At 46.2% G+C, this 19,894-nt stretch overlaps 1 protein-coding gene across 7 annotated transcripts in view; it reads left to right on the top strand.

Moving 5' to 3' along the window:
• Myt1 (myelin transcription factor 1) overlaps positions 1–19,894 on the top strand; it is a 111,417-nt gene that overhangs the window by 57,863 nt on the left and 33,660 nt on the right. For 5 of the 7 annotated variants that reach the window (XM_010633417.2, XM_033767201.1, XM_033767202.1 and 2 more), the window contains one exon: positions 14,363–14,463. The exons of the other annotated variants lie outside the window; for them this stretch is intronic. In XM_010633417.2, coding sequence (XP_010631719.1) covers positions 14,363–14,463 — 101 coding nt within the window. The remainder of the gene's footprint in view (positions 1–14,362; positions 14,464–19,894) is intronic. 7 annotated transcript variants of the gene reach the window in all.

Below are 19,894 nucleotides of genomic sequence, written 5' to 3'. Positions count from 1 at the left end.
AAGGCAGGCGTGGTGCCACTGAGCTAAATCCCCAACCCTTGACATTATTTTTAAACTTTGTGCCCTGTGTGAGGATACTTAGGCTCTAGATGAGCTATGGGTAGGGCTTGGTGATGCTTCCTGAAGAGACTCCTCTTAAGGCTGCACTCAGCCCTGCCCAGCAGTCCTGACTGCGTATTAGCCCTGAAGGCCCCTATAGCCTTCAGCCCAGCCCTTTTTGGTTCTTTCTCACAACCTCAAGATATTCTTGGTCTGCCTGGTCTGTCCTTCAGCCTTATTCTCCATCACAAACCAGGCTATTCTTAAGATCCCTGGACATGACCCTGTCTCCTGTAATCCCCTGCCATTACATTTTTGTTTCTCTTTCAACATTCAGCACAGACGCCATTATGGATTCCTGGGTCACTGACGTGTTACTTTCATGACTTGCTATCATGTTTCAGACATGAGTAGTTTCCCTGCTTGCCTTCAGGAGAGCCTGACCACCACCTGCTTGAGTCCAGAGGCCACCTCCTCAGGGCCTCCCTGGCGCAGGAGCCTTAGTGTTTGGCTTTGAGATAGGGGGACCTTGGGTAGGAAGACTAGGTTCCACACTCAGTTGAGGAATTTCCAGTTTAGGGTTCCCCACCATCTGCTCTTTCCTAAGACAGGCCCTTGTAGTCACTAGAGATAGTGTCTACTCACATAAAGAACAGACTAGGGGGCCAGGGATTTAGCTCAGTGGTTCTGCTGCCTGCCTCACAAGCACAGAATCCAGGTTTGATCAGTACAGAAAAAAAAAAAAAAAAAAAAAAAAAAAAAAAAAAAAAAAAAAAAAAAAAAGAAAAAAAAAGAAAAAAAAAGAAAAAAAAAGAGAGCAGACTAGATATCCTGGATGAAGGGCACCTCATTGTTATTTTAAAAATTTTGGAGGGGGCAGATAATCTGTATTTTTGTGGTACTTCATTTTATTTCTACGAGATCATTCCTACCCCTAGACTTAGTGAGTCACAGCCTAGCCACAGTCATCTCTCCAGATCTCATTGCTGCATCTAGCAGTTTAGCTGTGGGGTTTCCCCTCCCCACAACACGTAGATATAAGGCATCTCCCCAATTTTTAAGAAATGTGAAGAGCTATCAGCTTGCTTATTCAGTGCTAAGTCGGGATTTTGCTGCTTAGGTGCATTTGAAAAGGGAAAAGGAAAGCAGATTTGTTATTCTAATCGCATCTAGCAAGGTTTTGTAGGAAGCTGCAGTAGATCATGAACTTGCTGTTCAGAATCTGCTGCTGGATGTGGATCTCCTTTTCTCCCCAACATCTGAGTTTCATGCTTGGCCACCAACCTGTACTTCCAATATCCATAGGAACCAGAATGGAGTTAGAGTTCAACTTTCTGATACAGAGCCCTCCGATGACTTTGGGAGCTTGTGTCAGTGTAGAATACAGGGTCTTAGAATCTGGTAGAACTCTCCCTGGTTGGCCAGTCACTCAGGACCAGGCTGCCCCTGGTATCTGCAAAGTGTTCGCATTTCCCCACAAATCTGTTGTGGGCTCACTGTGTTCTGAGCACTGTGCATTCTGGCGGAGAAATAAGCAGTCCCCAAGCCTCAGGTTTCTAGGCCTGCAAAGTAGCAGAGGGCTGTTGCTGATGGAACAGCCAATCTGGGGCCATCCAGAGTCTGACAGCTTAAACTGTAGCCAAGCCTGTCAGGGAGCAGCCCCTGGGACCACTTTCTACACAAACAGGAATTTGGGCAGGGTTTGGGGATCAGCAGACTAGGGGTGAGAGAAGGAAATGGGTTTATTGTTTCCAAATCATCATTACCAGTGGTTTGAGGCTCCAGGATCTTCTTTCCTCACTGTGGAGCTCTTGGGCACTTTTCTTTCTGAGCTGGAGATGAGGTTGGAGATAGATTCTACAGGGACTTTGAGATATCTCTTTCTGGTTGGATCCTCAAGGCCTTAATAAAGTGTGATTTTGAGGAAGAAGGATGTGCCTGTTTCCTCCCTGGGCTGTTCTGACTAAAAATTTCTTGTATTCACTGGTAAGAAACAGTAGAGCTGGGCCAGAGATCTATCTCAGTGGTACTCTGTCTACCTCGGTAGCACAAGGTCCTGAGTTCAATCCTTGGTACCTCCAAAAAAAAAAAAACCCAAAAAACAAAAACAAAAAAAACCCCGAAACAGTAGAGCAGTGTTCCTGAGGTAACAATGTGTCCTCTGAGGAGTTCCTGGCCTTGCCTTCTTGGTTCAATGCCAAATCTGCCTCTCCTGTGTTGCATGGAAAGGACTGAGTGGAAACATGGCCTGTGTTGCTCCCCTAGGAGTCATACAAGTGAGTCCAGGTGTGGCTGATCTGAAAAAGTCTTTCTGATCTGGTCCCTGGTTGTGGCCCAAGTGAGGCAAGGCCAGTTGATCACCCTGGCCAACCACCTACCTGCTTTCCTGGACACAGGTTTAGGGTTGCCTTGCAGGGGTAGCAGCAGGTGGGTATGGCTGAAATGTGGGGACTGTCCCTGGGCTTGTCCTGGTACAGGGGGCTGGTTAGGGGAGGCAGGGACCCCCACCCAGTGCCTCTGACTACATGGTTGTGCTTACTTTCCTCCTTGGCATTTCCTTCAGTATCTTTGTTGCTGCTCAGTATAGGCTCTTGGGAGCCCCCATTTCCAGAGTAAACCGCTCCAGCTCCTTGCTGTGTGATGGGATGTGCATGCTGCTCTGAATGTTCTGGGGTCACGCTCACCAGCAGAATGGAGGTTGTGGCTGAGCATCTTCAGAAGTGAAATCCTGTCTGTATGTGGTTGGAGCAGGTTTGCTTGGTTTGCCTGGAACCCAGGTGCCTGGCGTGGGTGGAGATGAAGCCTGGCCACAGGCCTGCTCTACTAGCTCAGCCGAGCCTGGGGGTAGATGCAGTGTGACATTGTCTGTCACTCCCGTGACACTGCCGCCCCAGGCTGGACACCTCCTCCCCTGCTGGCAGCCTCAGATGACAGGCTGCCTGGAGAGCCAGTCCTGTGATTTGGTTTGGAAAGTCATTATTACTGCCTAGCGGTTTAGCTGTTGTTTTTGCAGCATTGGGAAGGTTAAAAGAAATAATGATAATAATATAAGAAAGACTCAGCCACAGTAACTGCCAGCAATGTGCTATTTGCATTTTTAAGGAAACACTTCTTTGAGACAGCCTGGGTGAAAGGTCACTATTTGCATATAAATGGAAAAGAAAGTGTATGATGCTGGAAGTTACATCTGTATTATTTTCTCAGCAGTAAGCTGCTGTTGGAGAGATTAAGGGACATGGCTTGCATTTGGCTTTTATTGAATAGAGAAAGTACCAACGAGGCTGATTTAGAAGCAAAATAATGAGAGAAATGTGCAAAGCTATAGAATTGCCGACTTCCCCTGCCCCCACCTCTCTCTCCTCTCATTTTCACCTAAACTCAGCAAAAACAGGTCTGTCTGCTCCACTCAGCAAGTCTTCATTCTACTTCTCTCTGGATTCCAGTTTAAAAAAAAAGAAATGAAAGAAAAAGAGCAGAACTTGCCCTCATTTTCTCCTTGGCCCTATTCGAGTTTCCTGTCAAAAGTAGTTTCAATAGAGAGGGCTGCCAGGAACTCAGGGACAGAAACCCCTTCCACAACTGTGCACCTCCAGTGGGGAAGCCAGGCTGTGCCCTGGAGGAAAGAGCTGCAGTCTTGGATCTGGGATGGGGGTGGGGGTGGGGTGCTGCCCAGACCTCTGCCGGGAAAGGCGGGGAATCTGTATTAGATCAGTCTGCAGTTAGACTAGAGGAACATGTCTTCTTGGGCACTGGAAGATTTTCCGGTCCTCCAACTATCTCAGGGCCTGGTCCCTGGCTTTCCCTAGTGGCAAAGCCTGTCATCCCAGAGAAAAATTCTGAGGGCTGGTGTCTGCATGTTAGAGGTAAGGGCAGGAGTTGTTTTGGGACAGGGACATGGGGTGTCCTGCCCAGTAGGAGGACTAAGAGGCCTCCTCCCCCTGCTTCAATCTGACCTTATAGAGGTCTCCACTGGCTATTGTTTACTTAAATAACTTTCTCTATCCTCATTTTTCAAAAATTATTTTGGAAATAACCTTAAACCCATAGACCAGTTTCAAGTACAGGACTAAACTGTTTTTCCTGAACTATTTGAGAGCATATTGCTACTGAGATGCCATTACCCACAATAAAGGGTGGCTGTTTCCTATAGTGAGGGTCCTTTCCTGCCTTTCCCGCCTATTCTCAGACCTTCAAGGATAGATTCAGACCACATGCGGTGTCAAGTCTTGGGGTCTTATCTTTGTCAGCCCAGCATAGGAATGGTTCTGTCTTTGATGACCATGAGATTTTTTTTTTCTTGGTACCAGGGATCAAACTCAGGACCTTGTGCTTACAAGGCAGGCACATTGCCACTGAGCTAAATCCCTAGCCCCAGTGACCATGAGATTTTGAAGAACACTGATTAGCTTTATACAGTAGAATGTCCTTTAGTTTGGGTTTGTCTGATATTTCTTGTGATCGAGTTTGGGTTATATAGCACCCAACCATGAAGTTCATCTTATAACAGGGACTTAGAGGCCTGTAGATGCCCAATGGGCAACTACAGCAGGAGGAAGCTTGATATCTGCCTTCCTTTTGCGTGTCCCTCCTTTGTTACCTTAAAATTTGGGTCAGATCCCTGTTCAGCTCTCTAGGTAGGTATGTTAATCACAGAAGGCCTGTCTGCCTAAAAACTAGTTTATTAGCCCTACATTTACATCAAGATAAGGCATTTTCAAGATTTATGGGGTCATTGAATTTCCAGCCTTCACAGACGTCCTATTTCAGATCCCCTAAAGCAGTGCCTAGAAGATTCTAATCATTGCCTTAAATTTATAGTCACCTCAGATTCCAGGAAAAGCAGAGTCTTGTAGATAGCTCATTCTATGATGAGATCTTCTCATCAAAGTGGGCCCAATTTCCCCATGATGGAACTGAGGCTGTCCTTCTAAGCATGAGCTGTAATCTTGTGGGAACCCAAAAGGATTTCTCCAGAGCCACTTTGGAGAACTAGTTCTGATTTAACAACCAGATCACAGTTTACCAGGACTACCTACCCTGTCAGCAGTGCAATTCCCCCTCTCTGTCAGCTATGCAAACCCCAATTCTTACCTTTTGTTCCTCTTTTTATAAAACCCCAAAGTTTCAGCCGGGTGTGGTGGCATATGCCTGTAATCCCAGCACTCAGGAGTCTGAGACAGGAGGATCCCTGTGAGTTCAAGGCCAGCCTGAACTACATACACAGTGAGACCCTGTCTCAAAAAAGCAAAACAAAACAAAAAAAACCCCAAAGTTGTGTCAGCCCCTTGAAAACAGATCTTGAGCCACTGTATTTGCCCTTCCCAGTGTGGCTATGATGATTAAAGCTCCTTTACCTCTGCTTGGCTCCTTGATTGGCATTTTGGGATGGGTGACTTTGTGTCTGGTCTGTTGGACCCCAGTGCTGGGGCTTGCACCCTAAAACTCTGCTAACAGTATTCTCAAACCTGATGCTGATGGTCACTCGGTTGATGTTCTGACTTTCCACTTGAGTTAGATGGGCCATCCCAGTGTGTCTGCAATGTCCCTCTTTTCCCTTTGCAGTTACTAAGTATTTTGAGAGAGTACTTTGAAACAGTGATGTCTCTTCCTTACCAAACTCCATTTGTTTATTTTTAAGGACATCTGTCTAGACTCATGACCTCTTCCTTTGACCAGTGGGTTATTGGACTTACTTTCATCCTTGGATAGTCCCTGATTGGCCTGAGGGTGCTGGGTGCTCCTCACATTCCCACCTGTGTCCTTCTCTGCCTTGTGCCTGCAGAGATTGGAGGGTAGCCTGTGACCTTGGGCTGAGGAAGAGAGATGTGCTATGCACACATATGTGTGTGTGCTGCATGTATATCTGTGTCTGTTTTCGTTCTATTGAGGCACCTTGAAACCAAGTGTTCACACTGGCACCTCTGATTCCAGACCCCCACAGGTTTCTTCTGGAATTTTGCCTTTTTATTACTTCGTCTTCCCACCCTGAGAAACGTCTGTCCCCGTCTCTCTACAAAAGTGCTGGCCCTATGTGACACTCTTTTGACCAGGCCCCCCGCGCAGCCCACCTTCCAGCTGCCTTCTGTGACATAGGCCCCTGCTCCTCCCAAGCCAGCTTGGTTGAGGGCGGATTACCTTCTCACCCAACTTGGGCTCTGGCAACAGGAAGCCTCACCAGCCTGTTTGCCCAGGACAGGGGCTCCTGGGATGTAGGACAGGACAGCCCTGAGCATGCTGGGATGGTTGGCCTCTTTGGCCACAGGACTGGCTCCAGCTTTTGAACATGGTGGCCTGCTGCTCCCTTTGGGCCTTCACACTTAAACTATATCCCCATTCTTTATTTATTTCTTTATTTATTTTGAGACAGGGTCTTACTCTGTATTTCAGGATGGTCTTGAACTCTCTATGTAGCCCAGGCTGACCTTGAACTTGCAGCAATCTTCCTGTCTCATCCTCCTGAGTGCTGGGATTACAGGTGTGTGCCACCAAGGCTGGCTTCATTTAAGTTTTTTTTTTTTTTAAATTTTGAGGCTGGGACTTGCTAATTTGCCCAGGTTTTGCAATGCTGGACTGAGTTGAATGTGGGTCCTTTTTCATTCACTGTGGTAGGCATTTATTTTACTTAAAAATTTTTTTGTTTGATCCAATATTTTTATTAGTGTATGTTTGTAATACATAATAATTACGTCTGTTTTGGAGGATCTTGATCATTTTTATCTGCTGCGCTGCTTTCCCCTCTCCTCCTTTCCTCTCACCCTCCCTTCTGCTTCTCCCAGATTCCCTGCCCATCTCCATGGCCTGTCTAGGATGGGCATTCGCTGAGTCTTTTAATATAAAAATATAGTTTCCTTGAGTTGGGGGAGGTTGTTTTTAATTATTTAATTGATACTGTATCCTCCCATTTTTCTTTTTCTCTGTTTCTGGTGCTCCCAGGTCAGATGTTAGATCTCACTTTGCCCTTCTTCCTCTTTTTAATTGGATTTTTCATTTTGGTTTTATAATTTATTTCTAGACCAGGGAGATAGACACCATGGTGGTATTTAGCCTTCCCAAACAACTCCTGTCTCTTCCTAGGCTGTTTCACCTGTCCTGTCTTAGACAGTCTGTGTCCCACCTCTTTGGCCCTCCTCGTGCCTGCTGTAGCCATTGTCTACTTGGGTGGTGGGAGGAGTTTCTGGAAATTTCCTCATTCTTCAGTGTTCTGAGAAGGGCCTCAGGTTGAACTGCAAAGAGTTCTAGACCTGGCTCCTCTTTGGGCAGGTGGGGGACAGGGTGTGTGTTTGTGTGTCCCTAAAAGCCTTGTCTTCCTAGAGCCTGGACCTCAGAGCTCTGGGTGTCAGATGTTAACTTTGATTCCAGAGACTGGAATTCTAGACTGTGTTTTCCCTCAAATCTACTGCTGCTATGGTTGGCTTCGCGGGTCCTTCCATTAGTTCTCCATTTTCATTCTCATCCTTTCCTTCCTGTCTTGCTGGGTTTTGCCTTAAACCTGGTAGGCAGCAAGAAGGGGAAAAGGAGGAATTGAGTCGAAAGGTAGAAAATTTTTTTCCTTTCAGGTGGCAAGATATAGATTTATATTCAACCTTTTAATTTCACTCTGCGTAAGTAATGATGAAAGCTGAAGAGGCCTGGCCTCTTCAGGGCACTGGAACCCCACAGGCAGGTGTGAATGAGCCTCTTGGGTGGTGGGATTGTATAACCCTTGGACCAGCTGCAGGTTAATCCTTACTTCATCCTGTTGACCATCCTGATGTGGCCCAGTAGAGGGGGAGGAGTGTTTCTGTGTGGCTGAAAGCAACTGTCTTGGCCTGTGTTGGGTGAATGCAGCTATAAATGCCCTCGGGCAAGGGTGGGTTTTTGAGATCTCTTCAGCCCTCCATGGCTCATCCCTAATTGCTCAGAGGCCCTGGACCCAGCCTCCCATGGGCAGAGAGGTTGAGGCAGCAGTTAATATTTGTGTGTGGTTAATATTTGTGAGTGGCTCAGTTTCTTTTGGCCATCCAGCATATTGAAAAGACTGTTCTTTCCCATTAAACTGCCCTAGTGTCATTGTGGAAAGTCAGCAAACATTTGTGAGAATGTCTTCTGCTGTGAGTATCTGAGTCTGAGACCCTGTCTATGAGACAGGAACAGAATTCTTGTATGTGGCATGGGCTTCTTTTTAAACAGCTTTATTTGCATATAATTTACATGTCATACCATTCACTCAATAGAAACATACAGTGCAGTGGTTTTAGCATATTTATAGAGTTGTGCATCTATCACCACAATGTAATTTTAGAACATTTTTATCACCCCAAGAAAAGCCCACACTAGAAAAACCACTCCCTATTTGTACCCTTTTCTCTGGTCCTAGGCAGCAATGAATCTGCTTCCTGAATTTATGGATTTGTCTACTCTGGATGTTGCATTAATTTGTAATTGTACAATATATGGACTTTTGTATCTGATTTCTTTCACTGATCATACTGTTTTCAAGGTTCGCCCACTTTGTGTCATAGATGTGCCTCATTACTTTTTATTGTCAAATACTATGAAATTGTATTTTCATCCAGCAGTGGATGGACATTTGTTTTTTTCCTCTTTTTGGCTAGTCTAATATAGCTGCTATAAATATCTGTTTATAAGCCCTTGTATGAATATGTTTTCATTTCTCTTGGGAAGATATCTAGGAGTGGAATTGCAGGGTCAGACGGAAACTCTGTTTAACATTTTGAGGAATTGCCAGGTTGTTTTTCAAAATGACTGTGCCATTTTACATTACCATCGGCAATGTATGAGGGCTCCAGTTTATCCATACCCTCACCCATCCTTGTGGTCAAATTTTCAATTTTTATAACCATCTGAGTGGTGATAAAGTGTTATCACATGGTTTTGATTTGCATTTCCATAATGACTAGATGTTGAGTATCTTTTGTATTTGTTGACCACTTATATGGACAAATGTCTTTGTAGAAATTTCTGTTCTGATCCTTTGTCCATTTTAAACTTGGGTTATTATGCAGTTGTCAGGGTTGTTTATTCTGATTAAAGCACTTTATCAGGCATGATTTACAAACATTTTCTCTCAGTCTGTGGGTTTTCTTTTCACCTTATTTATGACTTGTTTATTTATATTTTGAGACGGGGTTTTATTCTGTAATTCAGGCTGACTTTGATCTCATTACGTAGCCTAGGGTGGCCTCAAACTCTTGAGAGAAATCCTCTTGTCTCAGCCTTCTGAGTACTGGGGTTACAGGCATGCTCCATCATGCCTGGCTGATGATATTATTTTTTTTTTAAGAATAGGAAAAATTTATTGAGGGAAAGAAAGCTTCTGTCTAAGAGAGGGAGAAGGGGGACCAGAAAGTGGCTTGCCCTGATGATAGTATTTAAAGTACAAAAGTTTTAAACTTTGAAAAAATCCAGTATCTATCAATTTTTTCTTTTATGCTTTGTATTTTTGGTGTTGTATCTAAGAAACAACTGCCTAACCCCAAGTCAGGAGGGCTTACTCCTGTGTTTCCTTCCTTCTTTCCTTCCTTCCATCTTCCTCTACCCGTGTCCCTCATTCATCGTTCCTGGAAAAAGCATAGGGTGTTGAGCTTTCCCACTGAACAACGTCTCCAGACTTTCTAAGCTTCCTGAGGGTTGTAGGTCTTACATTTTGATCTGTGATCCACTATGAATTATTTTTTTTTGGCTGTCTATTTGTTCCAGGACATTTGTTGAAAAGATATTTTTTCCCATTAAATTGTCTTAATGCCATTCCTGAAAATCAGTTGACCACAAATAGAAGTGGTTATATTTGGACTCTTAAGTCTGTCCTGTTTATCTGTGTGTCCGTCATATGCCAGTACCAAATTGTTTTTGTTTTTTTTTGTACCAGGGATTAAACTCAGGACCTTGTGCTTATGAGGCAGGCAGTGGCACCACTAATCTAAATCCCTAGCCCCCAAATTGTTTTGATTATTACAGTTTTTGTGGTAAATTTTGAATTTGGGAAGTGTGAATTCTACACTTTGTTCTTTTTTCAAATTGTTTTGGCTCTTCTATGGTCCCTGAATTGCTACATGAATTTTAGAATCAGTTTGTCAGTTTTCACAAACAAAACAGTGGGAGAGGTCAGAAGTGGTCAGAATCTTGTGAAATTCAGTAGGCAGATCTGGCAAGACTTGGGTGAGAAGGAGGAGAGGAAATGCCCACGTCACCTGAGAAGCAGTCTTTCTGTGCAGAGAGGGAGTTAGAGAGAAGAGGGCTTCTGACATCTGATGGCCAGGTGGAACGGGAAGAGCCTGCCTGGCAACCTGGAGGGGCTGGCGGGGGTGGGGTGGCCACAGCATGCCTTCCTGTACAACATGGGCCTCTGTTTGGGTAGCAGCTGAGTAGGAAGGGAGTGGAAGGGCAAGGTACTTTTACAGACTGCTTTGTGAACATGTCTACCTCAAGTTTGGTGAAGATTTGAAAGGAAGGGTGAAATGCTTTAGAGGAATGAGAGTGGTGTTGACATTTTTAGGATCCTTTATCCAACAGGGATAAGGAGAGGGATACCAAGCCCAGACGGACTGGTGGGCTCTGAGGGAGGAAAGCACCCGCTTTGGGGGATGGAGGAGGTCAGAAGGGTGATGTGTCCCATTGACATGTTGGTGAAACCTTCTGTGGAATGTGTGTTGGGTGAAGGTGTCATTTTCCTCTTTGTGTGCTGGGGTTGCTGTGGTAATGGCTCCTGGCCTCAGAGGCAGCCCATGGCCACCAAAGATACAAAACCCAGTGAAAACTGAAAATATTTGAATTTCTACAATCACTGCCTGGCCTCTGGCTCAGCTCTGCTGCTCTTCATTCTTATTTAGGGGGGATGTTGGAGCAGGGCCAGCACCCATCACTATAGGTCTCCCAGATGGGGCACAAATATAGTCCCCTGGCAGGCTGATTGGCCAGAGTCAAGGTGACCTAAGAAGCCTCAGAGAAGATAGTTCCTCTATCAGGCAGTGCAATTGGAAGTAGCCACAGTGCTGATGTCCTTGCTCTGAGACAAGGACACTATGAATTAGGTCATCAGGACTGTTAGGGACCAACAAGGCCAGGGTTCTGGTGCTGGGTCTTGTGTGCTCTTCTTGGGAATGTTGACCCTAGTGCCTGTGGGGTGGCTGGGCTTTAGGAAGTGAGCCCCACTGGCAGGGTGATAATTGGCTCAGTTCTGAAGGTCTCTGGCCTTCTGGAGGATGAGCCCTTCCCTGTGGCCAGGCAGAGCAGTCACTGTTATTTTGCTGAGCTTGCCTGCCCACTGTAGCCCCATAACAGGAGATCTAGGGCCCCTGTGGGGACAGACATCAGTGTCACATTCAGCAGGCAGGGCTCCAGGTTCCCAAACAGAACCCACAATCAGTGCCACCAACCTGGGTCCAGAACTGCTGCTGAGTGGCTTGTTATCTGAGATGTGCTTGGGAGGCAGAGCCCCTGTGTGTCACTGAGCATGATTCAGATGAACTCAGAGACCTCAGAACCTCAAAGGAGGGCTGGTCCTTACTACCCCAACCTCTTGCAGCCAGGTTCCAGATGGAAAGGTGGTATGGTGCCGAGAGCAGTGATAGCCACATGCATCACTGAGGCTCCCCCCTTCGCCAAATAGTTTCCCCACATTGAATGAAGAAGTTAAAGTTTCAGAGAAGCTGGATGACCCACAGGGTGGATCTGCATGAGCAGTGGGGTCCCTTGGCTGTGACTGGATGGCTGAGGAGCAGCAAGGCCTCTGGGAGTGGGCTGCATGGCTCCTGCATGTGTCTGTGCAGGTCTTGCCTTTTGTCCAGTGGGTCCTGCACATTATTATGCCTGTGGCTTAGTGTGCTGCCAGGGATGAAGGTTATGCAGAGCATCAGAAAGGAGAGCCTTGTCTAGGGTGGAGGGGATGGTCACATGTAGGTCCCAGTGGGGGCTACAAGGGCCAAACAAGAATTACACACTATAATGGGCTCCTAGCATGACTTACAGTTGTTGCCAAGAAATTCCCTGAAAAAAGCAGGCAGAATCATGTCATGGTTGAGCTGGGTCCTCCCATATGATGTTGGGCAAGTTTAGGGTTTGCACTTTGACTAACTACATGTTTTACCTCCAGGGTTGTGTTTCAGAGGCCCTTGCTCTGAGATCCCACTGGCTTTGCTGGCACCAGGAGGAGACAGGAACTGCTTCTTGGAGGAATGAATGCTTCTAAGGTCTTGGTCCTTTGCTGAGCAGATATGAGGTGTCAGGCTGACCTAGGGTTAGGAGCACGAGGAATGTGGGTGATAGAGAATTTCACACAGGCTCATTTCCACACTGCTAGGGGTGGTGAAGATGGAAAAGCTGAAGTGACCTAGTCATCTCCCATCAAGCAGAGAGTTCAAAGTCCCTTTCCTTAGGCAGTTCCCACCTGCCAGGGTTCTGAGAAGTAGGAGAGGCTTGGAGCAAAAGCTCCAGAGGAGGTGGCTTCTGGGATACCCTGCAGGGCATAGACCTTAGGTTCTTCTCTACAGCTGTAAGCGTGCCATACCCAGTGAACTTTCACGTTCCCTGATACAAGAAATTTCACTTGAGCCATGCAGACCAGCTAGTGCACAGGCATCTCCAACTTCTCTTAGCCCAGATGGATGCTTAGAAAGGGAGACTCGAACACTGCTAGGCCTGGCAGTTTCCCAGCTCTTACTGTCACAGTGGAGGAGATGCACAGAGGATCCTTCAACCCCAGCTCCAGAGTGAGATACATACCCTGTGGCTGCAGACAGTTTGGCTGTTGTCTTGTTCATGTCTGGAATCTTCCAAGCCTATTCTTCCTACCTCCCTTCCCAATAGTATGAGGTTGACTGGCCTTGCCTCCCCTGTGCAGGGTCCTCTTCTTAGATTCCTCATACTCTTGGTGGCATCTGCCCTGTGAGTTTTGTGTCTTGGGTGTGTCCTCTTCCCGACACAGGTTTGAGGACCTACCTATCTGTGGGATAGGCTCAGCAGCACTTAGAGGCACCTCACACAGGCTCAGGGTAATAACCACCAATGTTACATTCCAGATGGGAACCTGGGTGTCTGGAGACCTTGGAGTGGGAAAGGTCCTACAGCCGTTCCTTGCCAGTCGAAGTGAGAAGGTCAAAGCCTATCCTCAGCCATGCCTTGCAGTTGATTCATAGCTCAGAGGGGGAAGGCACTTAGTCAGGGCTAGCAGAAGGTATCAAGTCTGGTGGGTTTACTATGTCTTGGAACACTTTGCATTATATTGTCTTCTTGATACCCAAACTGCTTCCCTCTGTGACTAGACTCTCAAAAGAAATCTTTAATGAGATGGAGGCATTTCTAGGTACCAAGAAGATGCTATTGCTTGAGCCATAGACCTAGCTAGGGCCAGGGGTGGTAGAATTCTGGAGAAAAACAGCATTTGGGAATGCATATCAGAAACATGGGTGGGGGAAGAAAGATGATGTTTATGACAACAGTGTGGCTGACCTAGCTTGTAGCAGTATCCAAACTCACTTCCAAGAAGAAGTGGAGAGCAGAATGCAGGAATATCCATTTCCTGTTTTTATTGTTGGTTACTAATAACCTTCCTTTGAAACTCTGCAGTTGTAGAAAGCATGTTGTCATGGAAACAGGGAGTGATGTGCAGGGAATAGGTACATAATACATTTCTTTGTCATGTCCAGTTGATGCATTCAGTCTTTGCTTAGATGTGTGGATTTATATGAGGAATTAAATATTAACTGGAGGCATTGGGCTGGAAAGAAGCAGAATTTAGGGAGACTTAAAACAGGCAAAGAGTGATGGTGGAGCCCAGTGATCCTTGTGAGAGGTAGAATTGTCAGAGATGATTCAGGGTCATGGGTGGACTTCACTTTCCTTGATCAATAGGTTCCAGAGAAGTTAAGCAAAGCAATGTGTTTTTTCTGCTTCTTTCTTTTCGAAATGGATCTGGGTTTTAGGAGCAGCAAGGGATTTAGTTGTAGCTGAATAATTACTCATTAGTCAGCTAATCTTCAATGTAGGAGAGCTTAAGTGCTATGTTTCCAGGTGGGTCTTACCTGGTTTTCTTCAGCACCCTTGGTTGGAACTGCTGTGTTCATGCACATCCACACCTTGCTGCCGTGTGTCCCCTAAAGCAGCTGCAAGAGCTGGGATGATGGCGCAAAGCCTCTGAGATGTGAGAGGAATTTTCCTTTTCCCTGAAACAGCCATAGGCCTAGACCTTGCCCATTCTCGTGGTGGATTCCAGAAGCAAAGGGATTATGTAAATGCTGTGTAAAGCATCTCAAGTCTCTTTTTCCTGGAGCTGGCGTTCCTGGTTCTCATCAGGACTTCTTTTCTCGGTATCTTTTTAAACTCTCAGAAAATGAGTTCCGGGGCAAACTGCTGACCCAGCGGTGGACACCTGGAGACAAGGCCAGTGGCTGCAGGACCTCAAGACGCCTCTTGGGCAGACACAACAAGGTGAAGACTCTCCATTGCAGGCTGCCTGTGCCAACCTCTTCTTAGCTTCTAGGCATGAAGCACAGAGGGGATGGTCTGGATTGGGCAAAGGGTAAATGGAGAGTAGGACCAAATAGTCACTTTAAAACTAAAGGAAAAAAATGATTCTGTGCAGTAAAACTAACATGTGACAGCAGAGTCTCACCTTCTAGCAGTTCCCTGCCTTGAACTATGATCCCACATGGGCCTCAGAGAGCCCCAGAGTCTGACAATGGAAACTATGGTCCATGATGAGGCGTGTGGACCTTGTTTTATTGCCACTTTCCTAAGTGTGGCAGATGGTACAGACCTTCTTGGGCCCACCCAGATGCATGGTGGAAGTGATTCAGGCTCCTCACCTTCCAGAGCCCCACTGTAGCTCCAGGATATGGCATGTGCTTAGGGCTGCTGTTCCTGCTGACAAGCCTCTAATGCCAGAACTTCTTTTTTTTTTGGTACCGGGGATTGAACTTGGGTCCTTGCGCTTGCGAGGCAGGCAGCGGCACCACTGAGCTAAATCCCCAGCCCATAATTCCAGAACTTCTTAATGAGCTTCTTTAGGTAAGACCAGCTCCCCAAGACTTGGTAACCCAAGAGATGGGAGCTGAGATGAACAGTAGTTGAGAGAGCATTCTTCCCAGAGGCTACACGCTGATCACTCATCCTGACATATCACCTTTTTCCATATCTGCTGCCACCTAGGGCGTGGCCACCGAGATGGGTAGAGTCCACATAGCTTAAAGTGGGAACTTCATTTGAGTGTGCTTGTACTTTACTGTCAAAGCCCAACACTTTCCTTCTGAATATGGTGACAAGAAGGCGTATTTTAAAAGATCTTTGGTAGCTACTTTGCCAAGCACCCCCATTCCTCTTGGTTCTGTGAGGTTGCCTCAGGCCTAGGAATAATGGTCTTGTCTTAATCTAGAACTGTGATGTTTTGTTTGTTATGGATTTAAAAGCATTATTGTTGATGTTTAAAATATTGCATTGAAATATTCTTTATCTTGATCACTAAATTTTTGGCTTCACTCTAGCCTGAGGATTCTCCTTAGCTCCACAGGAACAAGACATGTAACCATGAAAGTGATCTGACTTGAGGCCAGAGGTTCTGAGTGAAGTATTTTCTATGATTGTTGGCACCAAATCAAGGTTAGGTAGGAGAATTTTGGTTCCCCTGTGGCCCTGATATGAGGTTCTCAGAAGGCTTGGGACCCGGCATGGATACCAGGCGATTGTTCAAAATGCGACTGACATGAAGAAGTCTGGGCCTACACTCAAGGTCCTCTTGGCAGCCCCAGCCATTTCCTGAGTGTTCCACTGAAACCTGTTTTCCCCTGTTTTGGGCAGCTGGGCTCTGAGTTACCCTTCTGATGGAAAGCTAAAACATAGTTTCGGCCAGGGGTGGAGGAGGATGTGAAAAGGCTGATTGTCCAGGACTGAGGGTACGAAAGGTGGGATCTTTTGCTAAAGGAGGCTGAGAAGGAGCAGCACAGAACATGAGGGCCTAACACATAGGGGCTGGGAGGAGGAGCTACTGTGAGTGGGACAGTGGAGCAGCTGAGGCCTGTGTGGGAGGTGGCCACAGCCGGCATAACTCTGGGTTCAGCACCAGGAATGTGGACAGCTCAGGACTTGTTGGGAGGGGCTGTGAGACAACATGGGACGCAGTGTGTTGGGGGAAGTGCAAGCATTGATGGTAGCCTCCTGAACTCCTTCTTGACTTGTGGAATGAAGCATTTGGGCCCAAACCCCATAACCAAAAGTTACGAAATTGATGAGAAGGTCAACTCCATGATGTTCGGTCCTCCCTTCTCTGCCCTTGTGGGAACCGCCAGGGAGAACAACCAGATGGAGGTACCTGCAGGGTAGGGAGGTGCCACACGGGCTGTAGCTTTTCTAACCTACTTCACTTGATATTGTTGGTTACTACCTTGGATATGGATAAATTCCATCTATGCTAGAATTTTTAACTGGTAGACAAGATATGGCTACTTTACCAGAGTGTCCATTATGCAGCAGCTGTAATTTTTAATTTGGGGATGGGAGTGGGCCAAGAGCCCATGCTTATATCTATCAGGAGACCCTTCCTAATTCATATGTTAAGTAATGCCCGGTGGGGAAGTCCTTTCTACACCTAAGGAGAGGATGGTCTACTCAGCTACAAAAAGGTTGCACAATGGGTGGAATGGCAGAAGTTCAGATGCTCAGTGGGATGTCCCCCAGAGGAAACAGAAACCAGGAGGTGCTGATATGGTTTCCAGGGGAATAGCCATGTGGTTTGGCCTCAAAGATCCAGAAAGTGGGAAGTAGAATGTGCACTGGGCTTCTGATAGAGGAGATCTGTGCATTGCTGTCTCTGTAGCCTGACCTGGGGTAGAGCTTATCCTCAAAAGAAGAGGAAGCTGTGAATTTGTGCAAGTGGGCAGCAAATGAGTTGGGAGCTGTGAGGCGCCCCATCAGAGTGCTCGAGGAGGGGAACAGGCAAGCCCTTGAAAGTTGCTCATAAGTTCTTAAGAGAAGCTCCTCCCTATTGTTAGGAACTGGACCAGGTTAATACTGTCCACCGTCAGAGATTCACAGCAGTGACAGAGCTGGTGTCGCTCTTGGCTGCAAGCAAGAAAAGAAGAAGAAGAAACAAACAAACAAAAAAAACCCCAGGAAGGGTGAGGTGCTGCCAGGCCAAGCATGATGAGGGATGGCCAGTTCCCCAGTACTTCTCCACTCCCGTGGCTTCTTCCTCCATTTCTTCTGGGGGAGGGGCTGCCCATGGTTCTGGGAGTCAGCAGATCCCTCCTCCAGGTCTCTGTGAGGAAAAGAATAGTACAAGAGGCTCAACCCTTCGGCAGGCCCCTGTAATCCACATAAGCTTATGAATTTTAAAAATTCTCCTACATGCACTCTAATTTTTCTGCATTGCTGGCTGTTGGACCATATTTTAAACAAGGGCTGAAGGGAATGACCCTATGATAGCAGCAGGCTCAGAGCCCCCAGTCCAGACTGCTGTGCAGTCCCTGCTCAGGCCCCTCTGGCTGTACCTCTCCTTCTCTCACTGTCAGAATTTCAGACAGTTCTGCCTGTCTCAACTCACTCCTGCATTCGCTCATCCATTTCTTCCTCTGCCCATCCCAGTTATGGGTACTGAGCAGGTTTCTGCAGGAGATATGGTTACATCTGCAAGAGATGACCTCACATCTATGAAGGGATGAGCTCATGTCAGATAGAGTGATAGGGCGATGAGCAGGGAAAGGGGCGGGAGGCAGAATGACAGAGATTTGTCCATAGACATAGTGCTGCCCATCCAAAGGTGCTTCCCCTCTTCCTCCCTGGAATGATGTGCAGACTTTGGAGAAGCCCAGTCTGGTGTTGCCTGGGGCCAGGATACCTTCTGGGGACAGGCTTCAGCACAGGCCTTGGCCTTTGCCAGCCCTCAGTTATTGGTTATAATCGCAGAGGGAAAATGTTGTGGAGTGAGGTCTTTAGCAAGGCACAGACCGTTCCAGAGGCCACCATGATGTCCCTGAGCTTGTGATGAAAGGAGGTGGACAGTTGTGACCTCTGGGGTGAAAGTGAAGGCCAGCAGAAGCTTGTTGGGTTTAGGAGCCCATGATTTCCTCTCAAAGACTAGATGTGAATTGTTTGCTTTAACTATGTGTCAGGCCCTGAGTGTATTACTCACAACTGTCATAGAGTTAAGAGAAGTCTTCAGGGTTTGCTTTTAACTATTTTGGTTCCCAAGTTTGTAGCATCCAATTCAGGGGACTTGACTTTGCAGATGGGTCAAAAAGGGGCTGGTCATTGTGAGAGCTGTGTATGTTTACAAAGAGCTTACATGGTTGGCCTTGACTTTACTAGAAAGGAAAACAAAAGGGAACAAAGCAAAAGCACCCTCTTGAATTAAAAACTACTTTTGTGCATTACCAAGAATGCAAGTGGAGTGGATGGATAAAGAGCCAATTCTCTCCAGTTAATAGATTTGGCTAAACATTATGTGTTTCGTTTGTAAATTATTCTCCTCCTCATGGTTTCCTGTAGAAGGCAGAGCTGTTGGAGTATTGGTTTGAACTGTAAGACATGCTTTGGGTGGCAGAATTAAGTTGGTGTTAGAGAAGTAGAGCAGACATTGCTCTTGAGTAAGATTGCTAGGCTTGCAACAAGTGAGGAGTAAGCTTGGGCTGTTTTGACAAAGGAACTCTTTCATGCTTAAGGCAAAGTGAATTATTTGTGGGCTCTGCAAAAACAGGGACCTGGTTGGTTTGTGCTTTGGGCAAGTAAAGGGTTTTTAAAAAACAGATCAATGAGAAATTGAGAAGGATCTTGTTGCTTTTACATCTTTAGAGCAGAGACTGTCCCTGTGTGGATAGTTTGCAGGAGGTGCTGGGGGCCAATGGGTAGGAGAGGCTTGGTGGTGTCCTGGGCATGGCTGCCCCAATGCAGAGGAGAGATCCACCTTAGCAATGCTTTGAGCCCAGAAGAGCAAAACGATGTGAACTAAGTGGGGTTGGTTTCTTCACACCTTTGCCAGATGCCTCCAAAGCCACTTCTTTGCAACCAGCCCAGAGGCCTTCATCCCTTGCTTGGTGTCCAGGTCACAGGTCACTGAGCTCCTATAAATTCATTCTCATATTAAAGAGCCTGGCTTTTCTCCCAAAATCCAGGTTTTCCTTCTTAAAATCAAAGCTGTGTGTGCTGAAGAAAACTTCTTGCTTATTGATCATTTAATGCAGATAAATTGCAAATGGAAAGGTGCTCAGCAGAATGAATGCCACAGCTGTTAGCTTCATCAATGGGAGCTCATAGTTTGCAAGCAGCACTTATTATACATCCCTGCAACTCTCTCTATTCTCTGCTCTTTGAATAATTTATCTGCAGGAAATCCAAATTGGCAAGGCCCACTTTGACCTAGCAGAATGCTTGCCAATTTCCTTGGGAAAACTGACAAAAAAAGCTATAGCTTACATTTCAGTTGAACGCAGGCATCCAGCAATCAGATGCATTGGCTCTATTGTGTGGCCTGCATCAGAAGGCACTGTGTAGTCCACATTTGAAGGCTTATAAATGTAATAAAGTCCCTTTGACACCTGCTCCTCTCTTCACTTTAAATGTGAGTCATTGGTCCATGGGGAACCTCCACTTTAAAAATAGAAATTATAGTAATTGTCTTCTGTTCTGTGGGAAGGCTATAATAAATGCATGGCTTCTAGCACTGTGCTGTACAGCCTGGAGCCGACAGGTTGCATACATTTCCTATTTTTTAATTTTTCTTACTTAACAAATCACATAAATTATTGTAAGTTACATCATAGTGGCTCACTTTGCAAATTTCATCCTACTAAGTAGGGGAATTAATTTTTATTTCTTCCAAGGTGGTAGTATAGACATTTGTCTCCTGTTGACTTTTTTTTTTTTTTTTTTT

The sequence above is a fragment of the Fukomys damarensis genome, unplaced genomic scaffold, assembly GCF_012274545.1.
Source record: "Fukomys damarensis isolate Sample0158 unplaced genomic scaffold, DMR_v1.0_HiC HiC_scaffold_22, whole genome shotgun sequence".
Classification (NCBI taxonomy): Eukaryota; Metazoa; Chordata; class Mammalia; order Rodentia; family Bathyergidae; genus Fukomys; species Fukomys damarensis.
Note: the sequence above shows the minus strand (reverse complement) of the source record. Positions and strands in the feature narration are given on the sequence as shown.